The sequence below is a fragment of the Sorex fumeus genome, unplaced genomic scaffold, assembly GCF_029834395.1.
Source record: "Sorex fumeus unplaced genomic scaffold, SorFum_2.1 ptg000008l, whole genome shotgun sequence".
In the NCBI taxonomy this organism is placed as follows: Eukaryota; Metazoa; Chordata; class Mammalia; order Eulipotyphla; family Soricidae; genus Sorex; species Sorex fumeus.
In genome coordinates this window covers 30,038,473-30,066,323 of record NW_026606065.1, presented here as the reverse complement: position 1 = coordinate 30,066,323, position 27,851 = coordinate 30,038,473, and the positions used below count along the sequence as shown (strand labels likewise).

The 27,851-nt window shown below is 49.3% G+C and overlaps 1 protein-coding gene across 1 annotated transcript in view; it reads left to right on the top strand.

Annotated features, from left to right (window-relative positions):
* Window positions 1–6,735: 6,735 nt before the first annotated feature.
* Window positions 6,736–27,851, top strand: part of TM9SF2 (transmembrane 9 superfamily member 2) — a 48,202-nt gene continuing 27,086 nt past the window's right edge. The window contains exons 1-4 of the mRNA XM_056109701.1: window positions 6,736–7,100; window positions 20,912–20,979; window positions 23,920–24,013; window positions 26,699–26,826. Coding sequence (XP_055965676.1) covers window positions 6,741–7,100; window positions 20,912–20,979; window positions 23,920–24,013; window positions 26,699–26,826 — 650 coding nt within the window. The 5' untranslated portion in view covers window positions 6,736–6,740. The remainder of the gene's footprint in view (window positions 7,101–20,911; window positions 20,980–23,919; window positions 24,014–26,698; window positions 26,827–27,851) is intronic.

Here is a 27,851-nt window from a genome sequence, read left to right as displayed (position 1 = left end):
ATTTTGACAAAAGATGCACCATTATTGTTTAGAATTTCCCCCCCAACAATCAGAATTGCTGAAAAGGCATCGTGAAATACTTTGTTTTCTAGAACTGGTTATGAGAATCATATAATCTCGCATGGCCGCAATAGCAGCCTCGCGATTTTGGATTTCTGCAAAGAGCCAGATAATTACGAGATTGGTTTCTGTGGGTCTGGTGTTATGGCTGTGCTGGAGAGCCGCTCGTGGGGGTCAACTCATGACCTCAGTAGGGCGTGAAGGACGTATAGCTCTATGTTTTTGAAAATGGGATAGAAGTAGATCCAGGGTCTGTAACGATGTTTTTGTCTTTGTGTTGGACCCACACGTAGTTGTGGTTGGGGGTGGCACAGGATGGCACTCGAGGAACCATGAGTGCTGGGCAATTGAACCCGGGGTACCATACATAGACATGTGCCCAGCCCTTTGAAGCATCTCCCAGGCCCCAGAGACCATACTCATCCCTGAGGTGTAGTGTACCCAAAATCCTTTCCTGTTCTGTTGTGCTGCAGTATACCGTTATATGAACAAACTGTGGTTTGTTTATGCACTTCAGGGGTGAAGGCGCTTGGGTTGTTTTAAATTCCAGCGCTTGTGAATAGAGCTACTATAAATATTTGTGTATGCAGTTTTGATGCACGTATGTTTTATTTCTCTGGCATTTAAATATGAAAGAGTTGAGTGTGTGGGTCACAGTTAAGTGGTTTCCTACTTTGTAAGAAACTGCCAGGCTGTTTCTTTAGAGTGGCTGTAGCAGCACAGGGGCTCGCTAGACGTTCTGCTATCCTTGCCAGAACTCAGTATATTTAATTCTCTGTCACTAACAGCATTGTAAATAAAGGTGTCTAATAGGCACACAGCTATAGCACTTCCTGGTTTTAATGTGCGTCTTTTCATTGACTCATAATGTCGAGTACATCTGTACAGATTTACGCTGTACTTATCCTCTTGGTAAAGTGTCTGCTGAAGTCTTTCACCTTTAAAAAAAAAAGTATTTATTTCTTGCTGTTTTGTTTGTTTTGTGTTTAGGGCACACACCCAGCAGTGCTCAGATTCTGGCCGGGCACTCCGGAATTACTCCTGGTGGTGCTCGAGAGGACCATATGGGATGCCGGGGATCGAACCCAGGCTGCGTGCAAGACACTCTACCCACTGTACTATCACTCCAGGCCCTATTCTCTCTTCATAGCCCAGAAACTCTGTCACTAACAGCATTGTAAATAAAGGTGTCTCAATAAAAATGGGGAAAATTACACCTAAAGAAAGGTTAAAAAAATCAACAATCATCCTAGAGCACTTCAGTTTCTTGAATGCAGTACAATTCCTCTGTCAGCCAGCTCCCTTGTAAGCAGGAAGTTGGGACAGATTCATGGCAAGTGCAGTTAGCCCCCTAATTAGAGGATGTTCCTCGATGGCACAAAATCACACCAGCATCCCTGCAGATGTGGGTTTGGGATCAGGCCATTGTTGTTTTCCCTGAGTGACAGTTGGGCATTTGACTCTGTGGCTTTTGGTATTTGGGTTCTGTGGTTCAAGTAACCTCTCTGGTTGACCAAAGAATCCCTCTTCTTGGTGCAATTTGTACTTAAATCCTGGGAAGTTTTTTTGAGGTTGGGGAAGGGGAGAGGGTTGGGCCACACAGAGGGGTGCTCAAGTAACCCGGGGACTACCGTGCTTGCTTCAGACAGTGCTGGGGGACCCCAAAATGTCATGGATCAAACCTGGCGATGGGGGTGGGGGGTGGGGAGGTGTCTCCTGCAGACAAACTATCTGCCCAGCCCCTTTGAGGTATCTTTCCTGTCTCTACCGGGGTGTTTTTTTTGGGGGGGGGCCCTGCACTCAGAAATTACTCCTGGCGGTGCTTGGGAGGCCATATGGGATGCTGGGAATCGAACTTGGGTCTGTCGCGTGCAAGGCAAATGCCCTACCCGCTGTGCTATTGCTCAAGCCCCTCTCCCTCGATGTTTTGTCCTAAATTTTCAGACCTCTTACCTCCAGGCTCTCAACCAGGAGGAGTGGTGTCTACGACCTGCAAATATTCACCGCCAGGCTGAGCTCCTGGATTGCAGGATTTAGCCTGTGAAGGAAAAGCGTGGGTGACTTTTGCTCCTCTCGGAGTGGTCACGACTTTATATTCCAGATCGGAGGACATTAAGATGATCTTGAGCGTTGAGAAAAATCTTACAAACCCATTCATATTTGGCACACACATAAACTAAACCATCAAGTCTTTGTTTATCTGAAAATTCAAACGCACCTGGGCATCCTATACCTTCAATCATTTTGCGAGTTGGGAAAACGGTGGGGGATGGGGGATGGGAGGAGTGGGTGGCTGTTTTTTTTTTTTTGGGGGGGGGGCTGTCTACATCACTCTGGCAGAGACAAGTAAAAAAAAAAGCAGCAAATGCGGGAGTGGCCGGCCAAAGCCAAGGCCCGAGCCACTTCCTTTCCAGAACCACGGCCCGGGTCACAGGAATTAGCGATTCCAGGAAGGCAGCAGCGTTACCGTCAAGGAAAAGTGCAAACTGCTTCATAATTTGCACTCGGCCCTTCTGCAGGACGGCAGCCAGCAAGGAAGTACCCACCAGGCGAGCCTCTCCCACATTTTCCAACACGAACAAGGCGGAGCGCTCGGGGACGCTGGGCCGGGCTCAACTCGGGCGTCACGTAACCTAGGAAACCCGGGGCGGGGCGGGGCGGGGCAGGATCCGGAAGTGAAGAGCTGACCCCGCCCCTCTTCCGAGCCCCGCCCCGTCCTAGCCCCGCCCCCGACCGCCGCGCCCGGTGACGTGTCTGAACTCCGCAAGCGGAAGTCGGGGTGAGGTCGCAGCGAGAGGCGTCGACGAGGCGCGGCCGCCCCAGCTCCTGCGCATGCGCGCTGGGCCGCTCCGGCCGTGTCCGGAATCCCGGGACCGTTTCCACTGCTGAAGCTTCTGCCTCTCCGGGTTTTGGCTCCAGCTGAGCTCGGGAGGTGGGGCGGAGACGGCGCGGGTTTTTGCAGGGGAAAAGGCTGGAGATCTTCCCTCCCCTCCCACCCTACACACACCTTACTCGTTTTCCAGGCCACTGCGCACTGTCATTTTCCTTTTCCACCCCTTCTCCCCAAGGAAGTAGTTTAAACTGGGAAACTTCGGGTTCTTTGCGGCGCTGGGTGTCTGCGATTCCAAATGGGGGACCGAGAAGGTCGGGGGTCCCGCCGGGTGGCAGCCCTGTTTCAGCCCAATTCCGTGCCAGTCGCTGCTCCGGGGCTCCAGATGAGCCCGCAGAGTTAGAGCGCCGGGGGGCAGGACCCACTGCCCGGGATGCACCTATGCCCGGGCACGGAGAAGCAGCTCACTGCAGACTGGACAGGCGGGTGCCGTAGGACGCAGGGTGGCGCCGGGGAGACCTTAGCACTTAGCCCGGAGAGGCAGGCGCTGTCCTTCCGGAGACCAGATCCGTGGGTGTGAAGGGATGGGGGTGTGGCTGGTATTGGAGGACCCGGGGCGACAGCACCGCGGGGTCCAGGACGCTTGCCTTGCACACACTGCTGACCCGGGTTCCATCCCTGGCATCCCCCCCGATGGTCTCCCGAGCCGGCCAGGAATCACTCCTGAACGCAGAGCGGGGAGTAACCCCTGAGCATCCCCGGGAATGCCCCCCACTCCCCTCCCCGCAAAAAAATATTGGAAAGGTTTAGTTCAGCGGTGCAGCAGACAAACTTGCTGGAGGTCTTGGAGGGTGCAAGAGGACAGGTTAGTTTCCAAGTTGGAGGGCCTGAGAAGCAGGGGAGACGGGTACAGAGGTGCAGTTTCCTGAGATGGGGAGATTGGAGCCGGAAAGGTGGGCCGGGGCGGAGGTGGCAGAGACAGTGAGTGAGATAGCCAGATGGCTCCTGTCAGTTCCTTAAGGGCACAGAATAAATAGAAGATCGTGAACTTCCTTTTCATTTTCTTCCTGGTTCCTTCCCAAACGGAGAGGTGATAAGCTGCCACCTGGTACCACTGGAAATGACTTTGATGTCAAGTGCAGAGCTTTTTTTTTTTTTTGCTTTTTGGGTCACACCCGGCGATGCACAGGGGTTATTCCTGGCTCATGCACTCAGGAATTACTCCTGGCGGTGCTCAGGGGACCATATGGGATGCTGGAAATCGAACCAGGATCGGCTGCGTGCAAGGCAAACACCCCACCCGCTGTGCTATATCGTTCCAGCCCCGAGTGCAGAGCTTTCTAAATCAATTTCCCGAGCCCAAAGCCCCGTGTGCAACCAAGTTTGCACCTCATTGATTGTCTCCAGGGGGGATTGTGTGCAAAGGAGAAGCTGCCTGGACAGCTTCTGCTCCCTGCAGATGAGCTGGGGCGGCTCCAGTTCCTCACTGAGCTCTTTATGCATGCTATTACACGCAGGACGCCAGGCCCTAGAGAGACCCACATTCTTCACTCCATGTCCTCTACCCTGTGCAGCTTAATCGATGGGAGTACCCAAGGTTACATAACTAGACAGCAGGCCTCCAAGGCTGGCGCACTCTTGCAAACTACCTGGACAAATATGAACTTGATCTTCCATTGTTCAAAGGTCCTTGCAGATACTGGGCTGTGGCTGTATGGCCCAGTATAACTTTTTTTTTTTTTTTTGGTTTGTTTGTTTTCCTTGAAGGGTGACAGAGTCCTTTGAGAATGGAGTGAACTTTTAAGCTTGCCAGAGAGGAAAGGTACATGCAGGCAGAAGAGTTTACGTGGAATTTCGTCACACTTTCCTGCACTGCCCTAACGTTTAGCAAAGGGGCTGGTTCTTGAATTCTGCTCTGGACATACTCTGGGTATGTCCTGGCTATTTGGTTAAAATTGATGCCCTCTACAGGCTGGGAGAATGTGAGGCCACACGGATTAAGTTGACTGGAAGGAACACTGACATATGTGGAGGAGCTCAGGCACAAGGCAATAAGGTGATAAAAACAGCACGCACCAAACCACTGTGGCTCAATGGATGGACAGGTGAGGGGGGAAGGAAGGTCTGACCAGAGGTGATAGAGAGGGACCAGGGTGGAGGGCTGTGAGGATGTCAGAGGCAGCGGCCAGAGACTTTGTACATCAGTACCATAAATCTGAACACTACTGTACCCGATTATCTAAGCAGTAATTAAAAATAAATACAGTTGATGCACTCTTTCTGACGTATTTGATTGACTCCAAGACCAAGTTGAACAGATGCTGTCACTGGATGCAAATTGGTCCTTCAAAAGTACCCAGAGATCACGCCATTTATGCACCCAGGTATGGTGTGCGTGCATACACACACACACACACACACACACACACACACACACACACAGTGTGTCTCGGCAGGCAGAAGCAGCAAGTGAACTCATGCTAAGGTTATCAACCCAGCTTATCATTTTCTACTCCCTCTTTCTCAAGAGCAGTTCAGTGTGCCCTGTTTTTCTTACAAAGTAGTTTTTAGTGCCACCCTCCACCCACTTTGTCTCTGCATCGCAGATCCACTCAGGCCTAAAAGGTGTGTTTATCCCTGGCCACCACGGTTCTACGCAAGAAGGGACTAGCCCATGCAATGCTCAGACCTGTTGGTAAAGCAAACATCCTCAGTGGCCTGTGGGTGCAATGTCCAGCTAATTTGCCCCCACTGGCTTCCTTCCATAGCCCATACCCCAGCAACAATCTTGGGAGTTCTCCTTCGTCCTACCAAGCCATCTGTCCCCACCAGTGCTTCCGGAGCACCAAATTCTGTTACCAGGGGTAAGCGTGTCCCTAAGACCACTGCAGAAAATCTGAGAAAAACTGAGCCCAAGAAGACCTTTATCACTTAATCCCATTTTCCATACATAAATTCCAGGTAGTCACTAATCATTCTGTCACTGTCATTGTCATTGTCTTCCTGTTGTTCATTGATTTGTTTGAGTGGGCACCAGTAACATCTCACAACAAATTGTGAGACTTGTTGTTACTGTTTTTGTCATATCGAATACATCACAGGTAGCTTGCCAGGCTTTGCCGTTTGGGCGAGATACTCTCCATAGCTTGCCAGCTCGGAGAGGGGTGGAGGAATGAACCTGGGTCAGCCCATGTGCAAGGCAAACACCCTACCTGCTGTGCCTTTTAAATTTTTACTTGTTTTCCTTTGTTTTGTTCTGGGGCCACACCTTCATGCTTGGGAGGTGGTACTTAGGGGAGCAACGATCCTTGCCAGGAATCAAACCCAGGTTTCCTATATTCAGAGCATGCGCTTGGCCCCCCAGAGCTGCCTCTCTGACCCCTTTTCTATTGCTTGCCGGTTCCTGATGGCTTTGTTGTTTTCTTTCCCCAATAAATTTCTCATCATATTTGCCCATCACTTTCTGTGTACATGGCACGTGCACATTGATTCTCTCTACAGAGAATTTTTTCCCTTTTTTTCCCTTTTTTAATATTTTATTTTCATATCAACCACATTTGTATCTTGTTCCCCATTTATTTTTTTTAATTGAGTCACAGCGATACACACATTTACAAAGTCGTTCACGATTAGATCTCACTCACATCACTCCAAGCACACCCGCACCTGAGTTCTAGGTGGGAATTCGGAACCGGACGGGGAGACCCGCCCCGCCCCGCTCCGCCCCGCCCCGCGGGCGCGCGGAAACCCCGGGCCCCGGATCCCGGGCCGGCCGAGCGCGCGCGCTCCCGGAAGCGCGGAGGGGCGCGGGCGGCCGCTCGCACTGGGCCTGCGCGGGCCGGCGCGGCGCATGCGCGCTGGGACGCGGTTCGGCGTCTGTTGCGGGAGCCGCGGAGTCTCCCGAGCGCCCCCCGGAACTGCCGCTCGCGGCCCGGCCTCCCTGGGCGCCCCGCGGCCTGGTCGTTGCGCCCGCCGCCCGCCGCCCCGCTCCGCGCCCCCTCTGCGCCCCGAAGCCGCCGTCATGAGCCCCAAGCTGCGGCCGTCGCGTCCGGCGCGGTGGCCAGCGCGGCCCCTCGGGCTGCCGCTGCTGCTGCTGCTGCTGCTGCTGCTGGGGGCGGCCCCGGGCCCGCGTCCCGGCGCCGCCTTCTACCTGCCCGGCCTGGCGCCCGTAAACTTTTGCGCCGAGGACAAGAAGAGCGACGAGTGCAAGGTGGGCAGGGTGCGGGGGCACCCCGGGTGCACGGAGAGAGCGCAGTCCCCTGCCCCGCCCCGTCCTGCCGTGTCCTGCTCTGCCCTGCCCTTCCCTGTCCCGTCCCGTCCCGTCCACCTCAACCCCCACGCCCAGGGAGCCGAGGGCCGAGGGGGGCGTAGCCGGGGGTGGGCTCGGCTGAGCCGGGTCGGCGCTGTCTGGGCGCGGGGAGTGGGCGCGGTGGCCGGGACCCCCCCAATGCCAGGACCGCGGGCTCTGCTGGTCGGGCCAGGGGCTCGATCCCCGAGTCTCGGTTTTCCCCGCCGGCATCGGGGGGCTGGGGGCTCTTGTGTTCTGCTCAGGATCACCCCCCTCCCTTTCTCCGGGGCTGGAGGCGTGGCGCGGGGCTCCGCGCCCGCACAACCGGGCAGTGCCCGGTGCGCCCGCGGCCCGGGGTCGCGCAGCTGCTGCCGGTGGGGTCCGACTTTCCCTGCAACTTGGGGGGTCGTTTTGGGAGCTCTTTGCAAGGCCCCTTCCCCACCACCGGGGTGCCTTTGAACTTGAGGGTTTGCCGTGGAGGGGGGTTCGTAGAGGGGGTGTGGAACAGCATCAGCTGCGGAGACAGCTGCTGTCTGTCGTGGGCCAGGCGCTACGGGTACCCTTTTTAGTGGCATTGTTGTTTTAAGTTGCATTAAAAAAAAAAAGGCATGAAAACGGAGCTGGCCCGGTACTGTGACTTCCTTGAGATTGTTTCGAAATGCTTTCAAGAGGAGGCGACGGAAGATCCTGACTTTTTTTTTTCCTGCCCCGGGGCTCCAGGTCTGGGATGGAACTGCTGGAGGAAGGGGCGCACACTCCGCGCTTCCACAACTTGGGGTCTTGCAGACGCAGCATTGGGGGGAGGATTTTCTCCAAAACCGTTAATAATTTTAACAGTGCCAATAATCGTTCGGTGGACTTTTACAATCTACAAATAGGCTTAGTTACTAAGTATGATTTTTTTTTTTGCTTTCCTTTTTATTTTATTTTTAAGCTGGTGTTTATTTTATTACTGCTCGCTTTACTGTCGCTGTGGATTTTTGCCTTGTTTTAGGGCATTAATGAATCTATTAAACATTTCACCGCTCCTTGCATCTGTTTGAACACTCGGCTTCTCTCCCAAGTGTCCGAGGGGTTGTGTGGTTGCTTCTGTCTGCATTGCTTTAAGTCTGTGTCCATCGTGCGGATTCTGCCCAGCAAAAAGTCAGAGGAAGTTCTGACAAAGAATTGGACACTTCTAAAGCGGGTCAGCGTATTGTTTTTTGTTTTTGTTTTTCCATTAACTGTTTGACCAGCTCTAAACCAAGTAATTTGGTCTTTAGGTGCGTTGGCAATCTTCCATTGTATTCCTAGTGCCGAAGAAACAAAAAACAACAAAACCAAACCCCAAAAAACTGCTCTTTGGCAGAAACAACGTAAAAATCATAAACTTTTTTGTTTTTGGGCCATCCCCAGCGGTGCTCGGGGGTTACTCCTGGTTCTGTGCTCAGGAATTACCCCTGGCGGTGCTTGGGAGATCATTTTGGATGTCGGGATAGAACCCTGGCTGGCTGCTTGCCAGGCCAATGCCCACCCAGCTGTAGTGTCGCTCCAGCCCCAAAGACATAAACTTTTTAAGAACTGATGACCACGGTGTGAAAAATCATGAATGACACCGAGGTGGAGAGGAAAGATGTGTGGGACCCAGGCTTCAGGGTTGTCTGCCAAGAAGGTGCATTTCCGAGAACCCCTAAGTGAAATCTCCTGGTGGTCTGCCCTCCACCTCCCAGCCCGTGGCTCCCTGGCCCTTCTGGAACCTTTCACTTTTTGGTTCATCATAAGGTTGACTTCAGGAAAGACTTTTGCTGTGGATCTTTTTTTTTTTTTAATTTTTAATTTTCAAAGGTAGGGGGATCAAACCCACAAGGTGATCTCTTGGCCTGGAATGTTTGCCGTTATCCTTGTGGCCCAGTGCTCTCGCTCCTTGGGGTCAGTAGAAATTGCTGAGAGAACAGTGGAATGATGTAGTTTGAGTATCTTCTGTCTACAGTTTGGCTAACTGGCAAGTGAATTTGAGGTCAACTCTGGCATGTCTTAGCTTCTCAAAGAAGAAACTCTGTAGACAGGTTCAGTCCCTAGTATTCGGTCACGTGTTTAAGTTTTTCCTCTTCCTTGTCCCGCATCTGATCAGGAGTACGGCCATGTATTCGCTGTTTAGGTTAGCTGAGGGCACCAACGGGAATGTTAGATGTGGGACTTGGGAGCTTGGGTCACTGTCTTCAGATGCTCCCATGGGGCCAGCAAGCCAGGAGTTGGAAGAATTGGACAGGTCTTGAGTCTATTTCTGTTCATTTTTCCATCTGTAAAATGGGAATAATTACTTATTACATATTCCCCTAAAAGGTATATCTTGAGAAGTATAATTTTCATTGGTTTGGGTCTTTTGTTGGTTTGTTTTAGTTTGGGTTGGGGCTGTGCTCAGGGTTTACTCCTGGTTCTTAGCTCAGGGATCACTCCTGGCAGTGCTGTTTGGGGGACCATATGGGATGGTGGGGTGACCACTGGCAAGGAAAGCACCCTACCTGCTGTAGTGTCTCTTGGGCCGCACGAAGTATAATTTTCTTTTAAATTACTGTTCCCTGGAGATAAGTGTAGAGATGAAACAAGTGTATCTTTAATCTTAGTGTACTTTGTTACTTTTTATTTTTACTGTACTAAATCCATGTTGATACTTAGGCCACTAAAGGCTCTTTAGAGATGGTGGAAAGAGCCCTGAAAATTTGGTCAGTTTTTTTTCTCTTGAAATTAGCTAATGTTCATTTTACTGTCAGAAGTTGACAAGTGAACAAAAGTTCCATTTATATTGCTCTGACTTCCGATTTATGGTCTTTCTTAGCCTCATAAAATACCATGACTGTGCTCTGGACTTTTTAACTTGCTATGGTGACTATATGTCTGAATATCAACTTAATGCACTTATTTTTCATTGACTCCATTGTATTTTGGAGATGATAATACTGTGGGCGACCTAGCCGTTTCTTGGTTTTAGGCTATTTAGATTGGTGCCAGTTTTCCTCTATTGCTAATAACCTCTGTTAGCATGTAGTTAGCAGGAATTACTTGCTTATTCCCAAATATATATAAATTATTATAAAATTAAAAAGCTGTTTAGCTCAGGTGAATGTTGTCAGGTTTCTATCCAGAAAGACGTGGTTGCCCCCAGCCGTGAAGCCAGGCCTTCTAGACCTTTGAGCTTTCTCCCTGGCTCCTGTGTCCTGATTCACTGCTGCGTTGCTTTCAATGCTATTTGTGGTTTCTTTGTCTAATACTTATTTTTGCCTGTTTGTTTGTTTGTTTGCTTGGTTTTGGTGTTGGGTCACACCTGGCGCTCGGGGAGTTACTCCTGGCTCAGGAACCACTCCTGGCAGTTCTCTGGATGAAGCCACGTTGGCTGCGTGCAAGGAGGGCACCTGCGCCGCTGTGTACTCTCTTTCCCGTCCCTATTTGTTCGTTTTTGAAGCCATAGTCAGAGGGTTGAACCGTAGTGTTGCTTTCTTCTTGGATCAGCTTTACTTACTCCCCCCCAGCTTTTTTTTGGGGGGGGGGGTGGGAATTACACCCAGCAGTGCTCAGGGTGTGATTGTGCTTGGGGACCATATATGGTGCCAGGGATCAGTCCCAGGTCAGCCGTGTGTTAGGCAAGCACCCTCCCTCCCCACTGCACTCTTCTCTCTGCCGCCCTTCCCCCCCTTTACTTTCTTACGACCAGTAGGCTCAGCAAAAGCCTTAGAGGGGAACGGGTGGATTGTCACCCAGTACCCAGTAGGGCGAGCCGCTCCACTTCGCTCTGTAACAGTTTTGACTTCAATTAATCACTTCATGCTGTTTAGCTTCAGACAAGTCTGGAGGTGTGCTCGGGGCATTCTGATGGTTAATAGCTGAAAATTAGTTCACCCTGTAGCCTTTAAAATTCATGTATTGTTGGCTTGTCGGCATGAATTCAGACCTAACAGCTAAACTCTCCCAACCTCTTTGACTTTTTCCTTTAGGGTGTATAGCTCATACTCGGGTGAGATTAAGATTTTCTTTATTTGGGGGAAAGACCAAATATGTCCCCTGGTGGTTCTCATTTTTAAAGAATGTTTAAATGGTTAGTTCAAGAACTTCTTGATAAAAAGGAATCATGCTTTCAGACTTTCTTTTTTTGGTGGTTATTTTTAGGGACTTTTCAAAATTAATTGTTATTTTAGCAGCAATTGCCTATAAGTATGAAATGTCAAAATTGAGACTTTAATATTTCTCTGAGCATATAGGAATGAGTATACATTCATTTGTTTTAATTTGGCTCTAGAAACAATTTGAATTGTTTGGATTTTTCCCCCCCCTGTGTTTTGGGGCCACACCCCGCCATGTTCCTCAGTCCTGACTCTGAGCTCAGGTGTCACTCCTGATGGTGCCTTAGGGACCGGACCTGGGGCGGAGGAAGGAGCCTGGGCCAGGTGCGTGCCCAGCAGTACCTCACCCACCATGCTGTTGCTCTGGCTGTGAAGATCCTGACATCCTAATTAAAGAGAGCGTATACATGTTTTTGTTGGTATAGTTTATATTTTGTGATACTCAGTTTCACATTTTCATAACCGTTCTGTGGAGTAAGAGCCTAGAGTCTTAGCTTCTGAGGCTTAGGTTATGATGTGGGTATTAGAGATGTTGTTTCTAATGTGAGATCTGGCGTGGGAAAGAATGACTTTGGTGAGACAGTGCTTTGGAGAGGGATGCTCAGGATGCTCCTGGGGGCGTGCTGGGGGGGCGCACGGGGACCCTGCCTGACCCTGCGAGGGGAGGGAGAGTGGGCCGGGCGGTGCTTCTCTGCTGCTGGGCTGACCCCGATTTCTGATTTCTTTGTTGTGCTCTAAAGTAGAAAATTAATGTTTTCCGAATGAGATTCCGAAACTCCGTCTTGTGGGGGGAAGAGGAGGCCCCATTCTGCTGAGCAGGTGACTTCCAAGCTCAGAAACATTCATTCGTGAGGTCCAGAATTTCTTGTGAATATTAAGAGGGAGAGAAAGGAAATCCCCACTTGTTTTGTTAGTTATTTTGGGGACCACACCCAGCAGTGCCCAGGTACTGTTCCCTGCCAGAACTGCCAGAAGCGACCGCCACCTGCCAGAGGTAGAGCCCTTTGAACTCTTGACTCCCACCTCAGACCAAGTTCCAGAATTTCTGGTGGGATTTTTTTTTTTTAAATCATGTCTCAGTTAAGACTTCTCTTTTTTTTTTTTCTTTTTGGGTTACACCCGACTATGCACAGGGCTTATTCCTGGCTCATGCACTCAGGAATTACTCCTGGCGGTGCTTGGGGGACCATATGGGATGCTGGGAATCGAACCCAGGTCAGCCGCGTGCAAGGCAAACACCCTACCCGCTGTGCTGTCGCTCCAGCCCCAAGATTTCTTGTTTTTTTTTTTGTTTTTTCCCCCACCATGGACTTCTCTAATTTTAAACTACTGAAAAGTCCAGGGTTTTTTGTTTTGTTTTGTTTTTTAATTTTTTTTTCTGTCATGCTGTGGAATATCAAACCTCTTTTGTAACTGGCCACTCCCCCAGATCCTAATTCAAAGCCAGATTTCTTCATTGAGATTTCCTTTTACTTTGAAAACCAGTGGTGCTCCGAAAACCAGTTGTACTTGAGTGAGTCGGATCTGTGTGTTGGCAGTTGGGTGAGACAGAGTAAAAGCAGAAACAGAAAAACAAGGAAATAGAAATGCAGGCCCAAGGTGTGACCCATGTTCCTCAATGTTGAAATGAGTTTGATGACAGTCGATTTGGGAGCTGAGGATTTAGAAGGGTGACTGTAAATCAAATAAATTAAATAAAATCATTTCTTGGGCTGAAGCAACAGTATTGTTGGTAGGGCTCTTGTCTTGCATGCAGCCAGCCCGGGTTTAATCCCCCAGCACTCCATATGGGGCCCGAGCCTGCCAGGAGTAATCCCCGAGCAAAGAACCAGGAGTGAGCCCTGAGCTCAGTCAGGTGTGGCCCAAAAGAGTGTGTGTGTGTGTGTGTAATCATTTCTGAAAAAATTTTCTTTGGTAGGATTTTAATCCATCTTGCTTGCCTGGGTCTCATTTCAGCATTTATTCATAAGTTTCTTAAAAGCTTGCGTGTCACAGTATCTTTCCATGCCCTGGAACTCTGTGTGGGACACTTAGAAAGGGGAATGCAAAGTAAGCAGGCCGAAGGGTCTTTCAGGTCCGGTCTGCCTGTATCGTGTCTCAAGCAGATTTCCAAAGGGAGACGCACTTGTTTGGACTCAGGAATAAGGATGTGTCTTCTCACAGAACCATGTGACGCTTGTTGCATGTATCTCTTTGTGGTGCCTGGCGTTGAACCCAGAGCCTCACACGCTTTGCATGGGGTCTGCCACTGACCTCATCCCTGGCCCAAATACTGATGTTTTAATTTGGAAAAAAATACCTTAGAGGCTACCCCAAGTGACTTTCCCCAAGGGTATGTGAATGGCATCTTCATCACTTTTCTGTTTCACTTTCTCAGGCACTTGCCTTGTCTCCTCCCCTTCTGGGTGACAAATTCTCCAAAGGCAGGTGCGTGGATATTTGGGCCATTGTCGGGTGCCTCTGAACAGGACTCAGGCATGTATCAGTCGGGTGACTGTCTCTGGTATTCCCAGGGTGTATTGTTAAGGGGCTTCAGGTTTCACATGAGTTAAAAATTCGATTTCCCATATTTCATAATTGCCCTGCAGTAATTTTTCCTGCTTCTAGAATGTCCTTCCACACTTAAATTCCCTCCTTCGTCTTTCTGATTGCTTTAGTTTTGTTTTCATTGCTTCATATGAAGACTGAAGTAACCTCAACTTTAAAGTCTTTTTTCCCCCCCACATTCAATTATGACCGCATCAACATTCAGAAAAGTTAAGAATTAGTATGATGGTTGTCTCTAAGACCTGGGCCATACATGGAGCAGGTGTTTTTGGGTAATTTTGCCTAATTGAGGTGATTCTCTTTTTTTTTTTTTCCTTTTTGGATCACACCTGGCGATGCACAAGGGTTACTCCTGGCTCTGTGCTCAGGAATTACCCCTGACGGTGCTCAGGGGACCATATGGGATGCTGGGAATTGAACCTGGGTCTGCCGCGTGCAAGGCAAACGCCCTACCCGCTGTGCTATTGCTCTAGCCCCTGATTTTCTTTTTTAATGAAAGAATGTCGTGTCTATGGAACTGTTCGTGACCGCTTTTAATGTTTGTCCATTGTGATTTTACACGTATTACCATTCTCTCCGTACTTTTGAAATGTCTTAGTTTTATCATCAGGGTTGATATTTAAGATAGAGTATTACAAATGAAGCAGATTTAAAAATCTGTTCTCTAGTCTGTGTTAATGTCAGTTTGTATTAGCATGTCTAAAGGTGCTTGCCTTGCATATGTCCGGCTCTGGTTTGATTCCTGGTCTCACATATGTTCCCCCAACCACTGCCAGGAGTAACCCCATAGCACCTCCGGGTGTCACACAAAAAAGAACTATGAAAAGAACTACGGTATAAATTTACTCCGTTCGCTTTAGTTCTGGGTGGGGATCTCATTCAGTGGGGATGGTTGTCTCTGATGGGCTAACTCCCCAGGAAAGTAAGTGTGGAAAAGTTGTAGACAAGACCGGAGGAAGGAAAATAAAGGACTGATGGGTGAAAGGTGACGGTTGCCCGTCCCGTCTTACTCAGCTCTCTCTCACTTCCAGTCTGCAGTCTGGTGGTTGAACTTGTCTTAGAGTAGAGCAACAAGGCTGCATTTCTACTAGTCAGTATTGAGATTCAGGAATGTGAATGTCTCTAAATTCCCTGACTGCTGAGACTGCCCTGCTAACTTAAGAGACTGTAAGTTACAGAGACTAACTGGAATGCACAAATACCTCGTTACTCACAGTCCTCAAACCTACGGATACAGTATAACTCACAGTCCTGTAACCTGCAGATACCAGCTCACAGTCCTGTAACATACAGATAAGGCATAACTCACAATTCTGTAACCTACAGATATGGCATAACTCACAGTCCTGTAACCTACAGATATGGCATAATTCACAATTCTGTAACCTACAGGTACCAGCTGACAGTTCTGTAGCATACCGATAGCGCATAACTCACAGTCCTGTAACATACAGATACCCATAACTCACAGTCCTGTAGCCTACAGATACCGCATAATTCACAGTCCTGTAGCCTACAGATACCTCTGGTAACTCCCATTCCTGTAGCTTATAGACGCTGGGTAACTCAGGGCTCTGGGGCTTCCCAGTACTGAGTAATTTATGCTGCAGCTTACAGACACTGGGTAACATGCAGATACTGCTTGCCAGCCATGGACCAACCTCCATACTGTGCTCTTCAGGATTGGCACTTGCCGGAGAGCAGGTATTGTTTTGTTAGGGTAGAGAGGATTTGAATGGATTCGGCAGCTGCTTTTGTGTTGCTTGCTGACTACTCGTGTACTGTGTGGTCAAGTGAATGTTGCTTTTAGTTGAATGATTTATGAAAATTACTTCAGGGGTTTTGCTATTTTGGAAATTTTTTTTGATAGCCTTTGGTGATTTTAGGCACAGATTAAATTTGTCTAGACACAAGTATAAATCACAAAGCAAGGCTGAAATAACCTCTGTAGGTGGCATTGTTCATTCCTTTGCTATTTGGAATCAGAGTTTTCTTTTGGGGGCTGAGGCATTTGGGCCACACTGGCAGCACTCAGGGCCTGTTCCAGCATCCTTCCCTGACTCCGGGGATCTGCCTAGAGCGAGTACGTGCAACTCAAGGGCCTCACATCCTCTGCTGTCCCAGGAAAGGATGTTTGAAGCCACTTACCGGATCAGAAAAGGTTGATCAAAATAGGTAAATGCCAGGTGTAAGAGGGTACCAAAACACATGTCCAGATAAGAAAGTAAGAAGAGAAAGAGGGGGCCTCTGGATCATAGATGGAAACAAAGTCTCCTCAATACCCAGGTATATATACCAAAGAGGGTGATGGGGGTTGGGAGGAACTGGCAGGGACTGGGGGGGTGGTTGCAGCCATGGCCTCGCATGTAAGGCAGATGCTGTACCACTGAACTCAAACCCGGCCACTGAACATACTAAAGGATTAGAATCCTAAAGGATTGTTCTTCTAAAAGGTTGCATCGATGTCTGGCCATGTGGGTTTGCTTACAGGTGGAACAGGTTAGGACTCAGTTTGAGGAGAAGGCTGCCTGCAGACAGAATTCCAGGATGAACACTGGAGGCGATGTTCGGGGGTAGGGTGTCTTCATTTAGCAAAGAAATGCAGTGTTCTATTGCTGGGCGTATGGTCTAGCAGCTGTGTCTGACAGTGTAAAGCCAACAAGAAATGTATTTTCAGTAACAACAGGAAGGGTGCTTGCCTGGCACGTGGGTGACCCAGGTTTGATCCCCAGCATCCCGTATGGTCCCCTGAGTACCACCAGGACTAATTCCTGAGTGCAGAGCCAAGAGTAACCTCTGAATATTGCCAGGTGTGCCCCAAAAACCAATAAATAAAATTACTGGAGAGAGCAGAAAGCAGTAAATTATTTATGGTTGAGTAAAGCAAGTATTGTTAAAAGTATCAAAGAACAATTAACAGTGAATCTATTTGAGGTGTGTGCTCCAAAGCTGTTAGGAGACAGATGAAGGAAAAACGGCATTGAAGAACCTGTGCTTTCGGGCCGGGAAGGCTCATGAAAAGTAACTGCCGTTCTCGGCATGGGTGAGGCTTTGATGTCTAGCCCTTGAATTCCGCTTGTGATTTGCGCTGCCATATCTTTTAAGAAAGACATGAGAGAGGGGCCAGTTCCGAGTGGAGCAGCTGACGCTGGCTGGCCGGCCGGCCGGGAGAGAGCTGATTGAGAGATTAAGACCTTCCCTTTTTGAAAGGCCCAGACTCAAAGGAGATATGAGAGAAACCAGAGAGTGAGAACAGGGCTTTCCCTCGGTCTTGGAATCCTACAGCCAAAAGGTGTTCCACAAACTTCAGAGGGACCTTTACAGGCTATGCTAAAATCCTTGCTGCACGTGTGCCCCGAGTGTATGTGCCTTGGGTCCAGGTCCGCAGGTTCTTAACATGGCCACAGATCTGTGGATCTTGTGCCCTATTTGGGGTTCTTCGGTGTGTGCATCTAAGAAGATCACGGAAAAGTCCCTAGAAAACCTAAGCCAAGATGAACTCAGCAGAAGTCAGTCCGGCTCAGGTATTCAGGGCCTTTGAGCTAAGAAAGAAGAATGGTTCAAAGATGTAGCTATGGAGTGAAAAGTAGCGGGAAGTTACGTTTGGGCCCTTAAATAAAGTTTCAGAGAGCCATTGACCCTCACTGGACAGTGCCGTGGCCGCGTGCCCTGCAGTGCCTGACCTATTTACTCTCTGGCCCTGCAAGGAAAGGTTAGCAGACTAACACCCCTAGCTTCATTTTTCCAGTAAAGAAAAGGTTGTAGTGACCAGAGTAAAATTGCCAGAGACAGTCGGGTGGGGAGGGCTCTTCCCTTGCAAGTGACGGACTCTGGTTTGGTCCCTGAGCACCACCAGATGCGGGCTAAAAAGAAGAAAGTCCGGTATCGAGGAGGGAATAGAAGCCACACTAAGCTCCGTTTCACTCTTCCTCACGTTTGTGCTGGAAAGTGCAGGTGCCAGTAGCTGTCTCTGATTGTTATGTTTTAATTCAGAATTAAAGTTTTCAGTCCAGAGAGATGGCACACAGTTAGGGCGCTGGCCCTGGCCGCTGTCGAGGCTGTGAGCCTGCTTCCCGTCCCTGCACACCTCAGGGTGTGACCCCTCAAATAGAATTCCTAGAAGGTGAAAATGTCCAATAAGATTCTTCCGTCACACTGACCACGGTTGAGATCACCTGTGGCTGTATGTGTGACGAGGAGCTGCAGTGTTTGACGTAGAAAGAGTACTTGTACTCTTTGTAGACAGAGTACTTCCGTCACTGTCACTCCTCAGAGTGCCATCAGATACTGATCGCTGCTGCATTTTGATAAGTTCTGTGTGGTTCTTCTGCCTAGCACTTTTCTCATTCACTGTCACTGTCCTCCCGTTGTTCATCGATTTGTGCGAGTGGGCCCAGTAACGTCTCCATTGTGACACTTGTTACTGTGTTTGGCATATCGAATACGTCACGGGGAGCTTGCCAGGCTTTGCCGTGTGGGCGAGATACTCTCGGTAGCTTGCCGGGCTCTCCGAGAGGGGCGAAGGAATTGAACTCGGGTCGGCCATGTTGGCTGCATGCAAGGCAAACACCCTACACACTGTGCTATTGTTCCATCATTTTCTCAAAACTGCCAGAAGCTTCTAGAAATGAGAAAGCTGAGGCTAGGGAAGAGAGGCTTGCCCAAGACCACACAGCTTCTGGTCGTGAGTCAGGATGTGCAGCCAGACACAAACGGGCTTCAGAGTCCCCATTGGTGGTCACTCCGTGCCGAGTTGGGTTAGAAGTGACCACAGGGGAATGGCGACAAAGGAGATGGCGCTTTCCGAGGGAAATGTGGCACTGCAGAGTTTGAGTATGGAGCACAGGACGTCATGTTGGATGTAATAGCTCCGAGTCCTTCCTCGGGAGAAGTGTGGGGCAGAACTAACTGTGAAGCCAGCGGTCTTGGCAGCTGCGGGTGGACGACGTGTCCAAAGGCCAGTGCCTGTCCTTCCTGGCCGGGGGACGTGAGGGCGGTGGAGGAAGCCATCAGCTAGGAATTTTGTTTCTACAAAAGTGATGTGTTGGGGCTGGAGTGATAGCATAGCAGGTAGGGCAATTGCCTTGCACTCAGCCGACCCAGGTTCGATTCCCAGCATCCCATATGGTCCCCTGAGCACCGCTGGGAGTAATTCCTGAGTGCAGAGCCAGGAGTAACCCCTGTGCATCGCCAGGTGTGACCCAAAAAGGAAAAAAAAAAGTGATGTGTCTCTTTGTTCTTGTTTTTCAAGCCCACTGTAATACTGCTTAGGTGGTCAGTTCCATTATTTCTAGCTACATGACCAATGACAGTCTTGAATATTTTAAGCAAACACAGTTACAAAACTTTTTTTTTTTTTTTTGCATCTGAGGCAGTTGTTGGCATTGAATTGTCCCTTCGTGTGAGTGGGCTGTTGGGGGGTTGGTGGTTCTGTTTTCCGAACTCTCCCTGAAGACTGATGTCTCCCATTGTGTATTCTGAGCCCTAGGTGATCGTGTACAGCAATCTGATAATACGCCATGTCAGTTAGATGTCAGTATACGGCAGGAATAGCATTCACATTCAATCTGTAGGGTTTTATTTAGCACGTATAGAACATTTGAAAGAACTCAGCCCTGTGGGAAGTATTTTATCAAGCTGCTGACTCATTCGTCTCCCGTACCCCCGTGAGGCAACACTGTTCCCTCTGTCCTGTGGGTAGAGAAGCTGATGTGAATCTGCCCGAGTGGAAAGTGGCCGAGAGGAACCCACGACCAGGCAGAGTCCTCTCCTGTCTGTTTCCCAGGAGCGCCGTCGATCCGTTTGCCATGCATCAAGCATCCTGTCTCCATTTGGGGCTGTTGATAGCTGTTGGCATCTCATACCTCATGTACGAGATGCAGATGGCAGGTGAGGCTTGATCGTTGCTAGGTCCAGTGGCCACTGGGACCGGTTCGCTTTTCATAGACTTGTCCCCAGACTGTGAGTTGCTCGAGGTAGCATCCGAGTGCTTCAGGGCACAAGTTACTGCAGCCAAAAAATTCTGTCACCCGTGGAGAGGGCTGTGTGTGTGTGTGTGTGTGTGTGTGTGTGTGTGTGTGTTGGGGGAGTTGGGTTTTGCAGAAGGTGGACTTGAAACTGGCTCGATTTCCTAAGAAGCCCATTGAGCGTTCAATGTCCGTTTCAATTGATCGGCGTGACTTTCATTCTGAGCTCCACCAGCAGTGGTCATGGGGCTGGGGGCCGCTCCCAACTGGGTCAGAGATGCAAGGACTGTGATGGGGGTGGGGCGTGCTGTGCCCCGCCCTGGGCCTGGCATTCTTCCGTTGCTCAGAGCAGCCTTTATTCTAAAATTAGACCATGTTGTCATTTTTCGGTTTCTCGCAGGCACACATGGCCGTGGTGTAGTGTTTCTAGGAGCATCGATCTAGAAATTTCCTACTCACTCAGCAGGATTTCTTGGTTGCTGGGAGGATGATGGTAGTTTGAGAGTAGAATGCGTAACTAGCGTGTACCAAGCCCAGAGTTCAATCATTGGCATCCCACACTCCCCCAGGTAGTTTTATTAAAATAAGATTCAGGGTCTGGAGAGATTGTACAGCAGGGAGGGCGCTTGCCATGCACATGGCCAACACCAGCCCCGGATTGATGCCTGGCACCCCAGCTGGTCCCTTGGGCCCCGCCAGGAGCCATCCCCCATCTCAGAGCGCCGCCGGGTGTGACCTCAAAACCAAAACAATTTAAAAAAATTAAAAGTTATTCACAGCTGGATGAAATAGTGAGCTTCAAAACCCAATTTTAAAAGAGAGTCGAGGGCCAGGAATGTCCCTGGGTTTGAAGGCTGGCCCCACCAGTGAGGCTCCTCCCCCACAAAAAAAAAAAAAGCATTCATATTGATGTGGTAAGTGATTAAAGTATCTTCCTGAATATTTTAGATTTGTTTCACTTAAAAGCATTTCAGAGCACGTTGGGAATGTGCGCTGCTCTGAAGATGAGGGTAGGTGGGTACCAGAAGCTGTCCCGTGACCAGTGGCCAGCGGGGCCACTGGAAGTGCCATTGAGATGCCCCTCTCTGGGTGCTTGAGTTTTAATTCTCTGTTTCCTCGTTTTCAGGCAGAAATCGAGCTCTTTGTGAACAGGCTTGACTCCGTGGAATCTGTTCTTCCTTACGAATATACTGCGTAAGTTTTTCAGCTTGGGGTTTCTAGAGAAATGTCTGACATCACAATTTCTGTAGTTGAAACTTAACTTTCTCTACAGTACATACGATACATTTCAGAGGGTCAGTTTTTTTTGTTTTTGGTTGTTGTTTTAGGTTATATTTTTGTTGTTGTTGTTTATTTGTTTTTGGACCATCCTCAGCAATGCTTGGGGTTACTGCTGGCTCTGCACACAGGAATCACTCCTGGTGGTGCTTGGGGAATCAGGGGATGTTGGGGATCAAACACAAGTCGGCCGCGTGTAAGGCAGATGGCCCTCCCTGCCGTGCTGTCACTCCAGCCCTTGGGTTTTTTGTTTTTCGAATGTCCAGGGCTTGGGCGAGGGACATAGCTAGTGCAGGGGCCCTGTCTTAGACTCAGGGCATCCTGGGATGTGGTGAAGATTGCCGCCTCCCAGCAGTCCCACTGGTCCCGGGGTAGTCCAGCTGTCGGGGCAGGGACCATGGGTGCTGGACACAACCTTGGCCGTGCCCTCCAGCCCTTTGAGCTATCCCCCTGGCCCCTCAAACACTTTGTACAGTGCTTTTCTATTTTGCTCTTTTTTCTTTTTTCCCCCCCCAAGATGGAGCTAACATGTAAAAGGTTCTCTTTTGTTATGTTGCTTTGCAGAAAACTAAAACAGTAGCTATCTTTCTTTCTTGTGACTGGATGAATACCCATTTTGAGGGTCGCGGGAGACCGCTCAAAGGACTGAAGTACATGCAGGAGACCTGGCATTAGTTCCCAGCTCTGAATTTTTTTTTTTTTTGTCCTGGTGGTTTTTGGTCACATCTGGCAATGCTCAGGGGTAACTCGTATTTCTGTGCTTGGGAATCACTCCTGGTGGTGCTCAGCAGACCATCTGGGATGCCGGGATCAAACTCAGCTCAGCCATGTGCAGGGCAGAAGCCCTACCTGCTGTGCCAATTCTCTTGCCCCAACCCAGCTCTGATTCTGGCCCCACCCCCCACCCCCCTGGGCATTGGGGGACAGTCCCTGAGCTTTGCCTCGGAGTCAGCCCAAACACCTCGGGCTGTACCTGAGCACGAAAGGATCCCCAAACCTGATCTTGTTCTACGTTTTTTGTTTGGGGGCAATGTTCAGGGCTTACTCCTGGCTCTGTGCTCAGGAGTCACTCCCTATGGGATGCTGGGGATCAAAACCAGGTTAGCTGTGTGCAAGGTCCCTGCTGTACTGTGGCTCTGGCCCCTGTTTTACTTTTTTGCGTCGGGATCGAACAGGGCTGACTACCTGCTGGATGAGCATCCTAACCCCGGGCTCTCTCTGCCTCTCCAAAGCCCACACATTGCAAATAATAATTTGAAGTCACACTGAACACAGACCGTCCTCAGAGACTGCTGCGTTTTTAATCTGCATGTTCTAGTGTATGTAGCATTTGTACACTTGGGGTGCTGGGGAGGCACGTGGGGGGGTCTCCCTCAGTGTAGGAGAGACCCTCGGCCCACCATTGCTTCTCAGCGGACCAGACCTGTGATTGGGTCCGAGGGCCCTTCAGGCTGCCTCCCTGGTGTTCGGGACCATGTGGAGCTGGTCTGAACCTGGGTCTGGATGCTTGCGCTCTAGCCGCTATGGTACAGCCCCTTTCGTTTTTGTTTGAACGGAGTAGTCGTACATTTGTGTTTGATTTGCCCGACCCCAATCCCGCTTTCTGTAAGGTTTCTCTCTTACACAGCTACCTCAGTCTTTTCGTTTCTTTTGTCACACCCAGCAGTCACTCCTGGTTCTGCCCTCAGGAATCACTCCTGGCGGGGCTTGGGGGACCTTGTGGGCTGCTGGGGATCAAACCTGAGTCAGCCGCGTGTAAGGCAAGTGCCCTCCCTGCTGTACAGTCAATCACTCTGACTCCTCGCCTTGGTTTTTTATCGCCTAAATTTGTCTTCCTCTCAGAAACCTGATCTGTGGTCCTCACAGTGCTGGCCAGCGTCTCCACCCCAGGTGCCCTTTTCTCTTGTTTAATAGATTCCAGGGCCGGAGAGATAGTACAGCGGGGGGAGCGTTTGCCTTGCATGTGACTGACCTGGGTTCGATCCCTTGCATCCTACTTGCCACCCCCCCTCCCGCTCAGTATGGCCCAAAAGTCAAAAAATAGACTCTAATGTATCTGCTCCTGCAGGCATGAGATCAGGGTGTGCGTGTGGGCTATGTGTGGGGTCCGTGTGCACATGTGTGAGGGTTGTGTGGTATGTGTGTGAGGGGTGTGAGAGGTGTGTGGTATAGAGTGTGTGCAGTGTGTGTGCAGCTGTGTGTGGTGTTCAGCCGTGTGTGTGTGTGTGTGTATGTGTGCCCTCTGACAGCCATGCAGCCTTGACCCCTGGGCCACCAAGCTGACACAAATGAGACTGAACTGTGGTTTGAACCCTACAACCTTTTTGCACAGAGACGCTTCAGGGCATTTCCACAGTTCCTCGTTCTTGGGGTCCGCCTGCCGAGGTGAGGTGGGACCTCACCAATAGTGGTGGCAACTTGGGTAAGTGAAGGGGGAGACCTGGCAGCTCTCCATGATGTCCCAAGTAAATATTCGGCGTAGAGAACTCGAGCAAGTGAAACTGGGTTGTGCAGGCTTTGCTCAAAAAAATAACATAAAAATTGGATTGCTGGGCTGGACAGTGAGTCCCGCTGTCCGGACAGCTCAGGGGTGAGGACACCGCGGGCCTGTCATGATGCTGGGTACAGTGCACAGCACCGAAACAGTTAAAAAATCATAATGCGGCAAAGATAAATTGTAAACTTCACAAACCAATGAAAAACTAATTTCCAGGCACTGTTATTTTGGGACGAGGTGTATGGAATTTAGACTGGCACGGCTGGAGCAGTTCGGTACCCGCTCTGCCCTCAGGGTAAAGAGGTTTGATGCTCTGCTGGTTCTGCTGATGTTTGCAAACTCACGTTCTCCTCCCTCAGGTTTGATTTTTGCCAAGCGTCAGAAGGAAAACGCCCATCTGAAAATCTGGGCCAGGTATTATTTGGAGAAAGAATTGAACCATCGCCATATAAGGTTTGTACTCAGTTTCTTGGCTGTCTGTCTCTCTCTGTCTCTCCCTCTCTCTCCCCTCTCTCTCTCTCTCTCTCTAACAAAAAAGCCTGAGATAACTTAATTCTCACCGCTGAGAAGGAATTCATTTCTCTTATGCATCCAGGAATTCTTATAAGTTAGAATTTAGAAGGATCCCTCCCCACCTTACAATATGTCCTGGATCAGTCAGTCCTAAACTGTTTTAAATCCAGTAAGTCACTAAGGTAGTGACCAAAAGGACACTGACCTGGCCACACCGCCTTACTGAGGGGCCTGGGACAGCCTGGCTCCCCTGTCTCGCCCTCGGCTCCCATTCCCTTGAGGGAGGTAGTTACAGATTTTTTTTTTTCTCTAGTAGCAAATGCACTATTTGGATGCCCCTGGGGCCTAGGGGACATTACCTTTCTATTTTGGCCATCGAAAGTATATTTGGAGCGTCTTTTTGATTCATTTTTCTGGACGTCATTTCAGCCAAACAGCACAATACGCAGTACCCTCGTCAGTGTGTGTCTGCCCCACCCCCAGCCTGTCCCTTGCACGTCCCTGATCTCTGAAGCCTTTTGTTCTTCCGCATTGCACATCCCTTGTTCATTTTATATCTCCTTTCCTGCTGTGCGAAGAATGGCGGTCTCTTTCTGTAAAAAAAAAAAAAATGGCACAGAAGAAGAGAAAATGAAAAGCCCCTCTCCCTTGCCTCCAGCGCCTGTGACCGCTCCCGAGACGGTCCATGCAGCTCCAAGCACGTCGCTGTCGCATTCCATCTACTTATTTGTGTTTTCGTGTGTTTGCCCTGCGCGGGTTCCCTTGAACTGTGTCTCAGGCATCTGTCCACTTGAGCACGTTCACTGTAATGCCCTAACTGGGCCCGAGTTTTACCCCCCAGCCCTAGGTCCCCCTCTTGGTACCACCTTCGGCTCTTCTCTGGCCCACGCCTCACAGTGAGCTGCCTCCCGCTTCCATCCCTCTCCCTCGGCACTTCCTGCACTGGGCATGTGCCCGGCAGACCCTCCTGCCTGCCTCGATTAGTCCCACTGACCACTTCCCTCCCTCCAGTGCCCCTCCCCCCGCCCTGTGCAGCGTGCAGCACCAGGGGCAAAGGCATAAATGCGCAGGTTCCAGTGTACTCTTCCCCCCCGCCCCAGGACTGGAAATCTTTTTTTTTTTTTTTTGCTTTTTGGGTCACACCCAGTGATGCACAGCAGAGGTTACTTCTGGCTCATGCACTCAGGAATTACAGGAATTACTCCTGGCGGTGCTCGGGGGACCATATGGGATGCTGGGAATCAAACCCGGGTCGGCCACGTGCAAGGCAAACGCCCTCCTCGCTGTGCTATCAATTGGTCCAGCCCCGACAGGTGTACTCTTAACATACTTTTAATTTGAGACTTTCTACCCTTCAGGTGACAGTAAATTCAAAATAAAATTTTCCCCCGAGAACTTGAAGGTGTCATGGGCTTGAGTCGCTGGTGCAGAAGGATCTGAAGGCCTTTGGGCTGAGGGGAGCGGGTGCAGCCGGGCATAATCAGATAGCTTCTCCCTTGTGTTTAAGTGTGACAGATTATTATTATTGTTATAAGGATTGGGGTCACACCCAGCTTGCGTAAGGCTTACTCCTGACTATGGCCAGGGATCACTCCTAGCAGTGCTTGGGGGACCATTCGGAATACTGGGGAACTTACCTCCTCATTTTGCACGCTTTAATTCGTAAGGTCAAAATGTTCTAAGATGGCATAAACATTGCTGTGTGCAGAGAGGTGGCGGTGTGACCAGACTGAGCTCAATGTGGGGCAGCGGGAGGGACCCCAACCCTCCCCAAGTCAGCGAATGCTCTGCAGTGGGCTTAGGGCTTGTAACAAATTATATTCCATAGAATGAATGCCTGGAAGTGAAGTAGACACAGATTGTAGTTTGCTTCTAACTAGAGTTTAATTTTAAAAACCATCCAGTTGTGAAGTATGTAATTAGTTCAGGATACCAAAAACTAGGAAAATAGAGTTTTAAAGCTCAACTCTAAATGGGCCCTAAATTTAGTAAATCTTCATCATAGAGTATGTTTCAGATCACATTTTACACACATGAACTTTTAAGTCCTGTGCTCCAAGTTGGGACACCCTGTCTTTTACATTTGTTCTGTGAGGTTTCAACTCTACCTTTTGTCTCAGCTTATAAATAAACGGGAGCCTGAAAATTGACAGTCTCTCCGAATGTGAGTGAGAAGAATCCCTGGGCCCTGGTGTCAAACATCCAGACTTGACTTTCTTACCCCGTCACAATCTGGTCTGCCCTGGAGCTCTCCAGTGAGGAGCACGTGGGCAGAAGCGCCCCTTTCCTGGATAGTCACTGGACTCCCTGTCGGCTCTACAGGGTGGGGGGCTCTCTCCCACTCTTCACTCTCATTGATGTTAAAAGGCGGGTGATTCCCCGGTCGATGCTGTTGAAGTGATCTGTAGTCAAATGATCTGTTACCCATTAAAAAAAAAAAAAACTTAATGATTTAAGGGTTGTAGAGAATCAAGAAGACTGAAATGTAAATCCATGATGAGGAACTTAAAGATGATTAGTATTAATGTACTAAAGCAGCTAATGAGACCAATGCATATAATTTGAAGGACCTGGATTTTTTTTTCTTTCTTCCTTAATTTGCTTTTTCACTTGATTTTTATGCAGTTTATATTTAATAAAAAAGAGACCTGTAAGCTTGTGTGTACAAAAACGTACCATACCGAGAAAGCTGACGACAAACAGAAGCTGGAATTCCTGAAAAAAAGCATGTTGCTCAACTACCAGCACCACTGGTAAGTTATGGGAGGGGGTTTCGGGCTTATATACTGTGTACATATACCACTGGGGGATGCGGGTTTCTGGCGTTTTCCTTCTCAGGAAGAAATTTGCGTCTCACTGCACATACTGCCTCATTCGTGCTACAAAATATGGATTGATGGATTCTCCTTGTTTGCAAATAGTAGAATAAACAATAACTTACTTGTAGAGGATTACTGAGGTTGACAATCTGAGGACCTGACCTATCTTCCATCTGGCTTGGGCTGCTGTAATACCTGGTACTGCTTGCACACATAAAGTCACTTCTTCTACTCCTGTCCCGGCAGTAGGCGCATGTTGATGCCTTGAGCAAGGACCTGTATTCCTTTTCAGACAGTCTTGTTACTTTATCACTTGAGCTGTAAACCCAGGGAAAAGAGAATTTAACAGTTTATGTTTTGATAAGTAGTATCTTCTTCCCAGCAGGCACACTTTGTTGTAATCTGTTGTTTTAAGCAGATGTAATGTTTACCAGTTTGTCCTGTAATCAAGAAACAGTTTAAACAGTTATAGAACCATCAACAAATCACAAATCATCCTGTTATTCGTCGATTGCCTCGAGCAGGCCCCAGTAACGTCTCCTTCATCCTAGCCCTGAGATTATATTCAAGGCTCTTTAGGAGAATGAGACCCATCATTGTTACTGGTATTTGGCATATTGGGTACGCCACGGGGAGGTTGCCAGACTCTGCCGTGTGGGCAGGCTACATTCGATAGCCTGCCAGTTTGTCCAAAGTAGGAGTGAGATAATAAGATGTCATAATAAGAACCATCAACACAGAATCTAAAAAGGGTCTCCAAGCCCACATTTCCCAATGGCCGCTGTTACTCCCGGGTCATTTTGACCACAGTGGCTCATATCCTGTACTTGCCTCGGACGTGCTGAGCAGACAGCTCACAGTCCTTCATAGTGTTGCATAATAAGAAGAAAATTAATTTGACATAGTAAGAGTTAGCAAATAATTTGGGGTTCTTCTGTTTGTTTTTGGCAGGGAAAAGA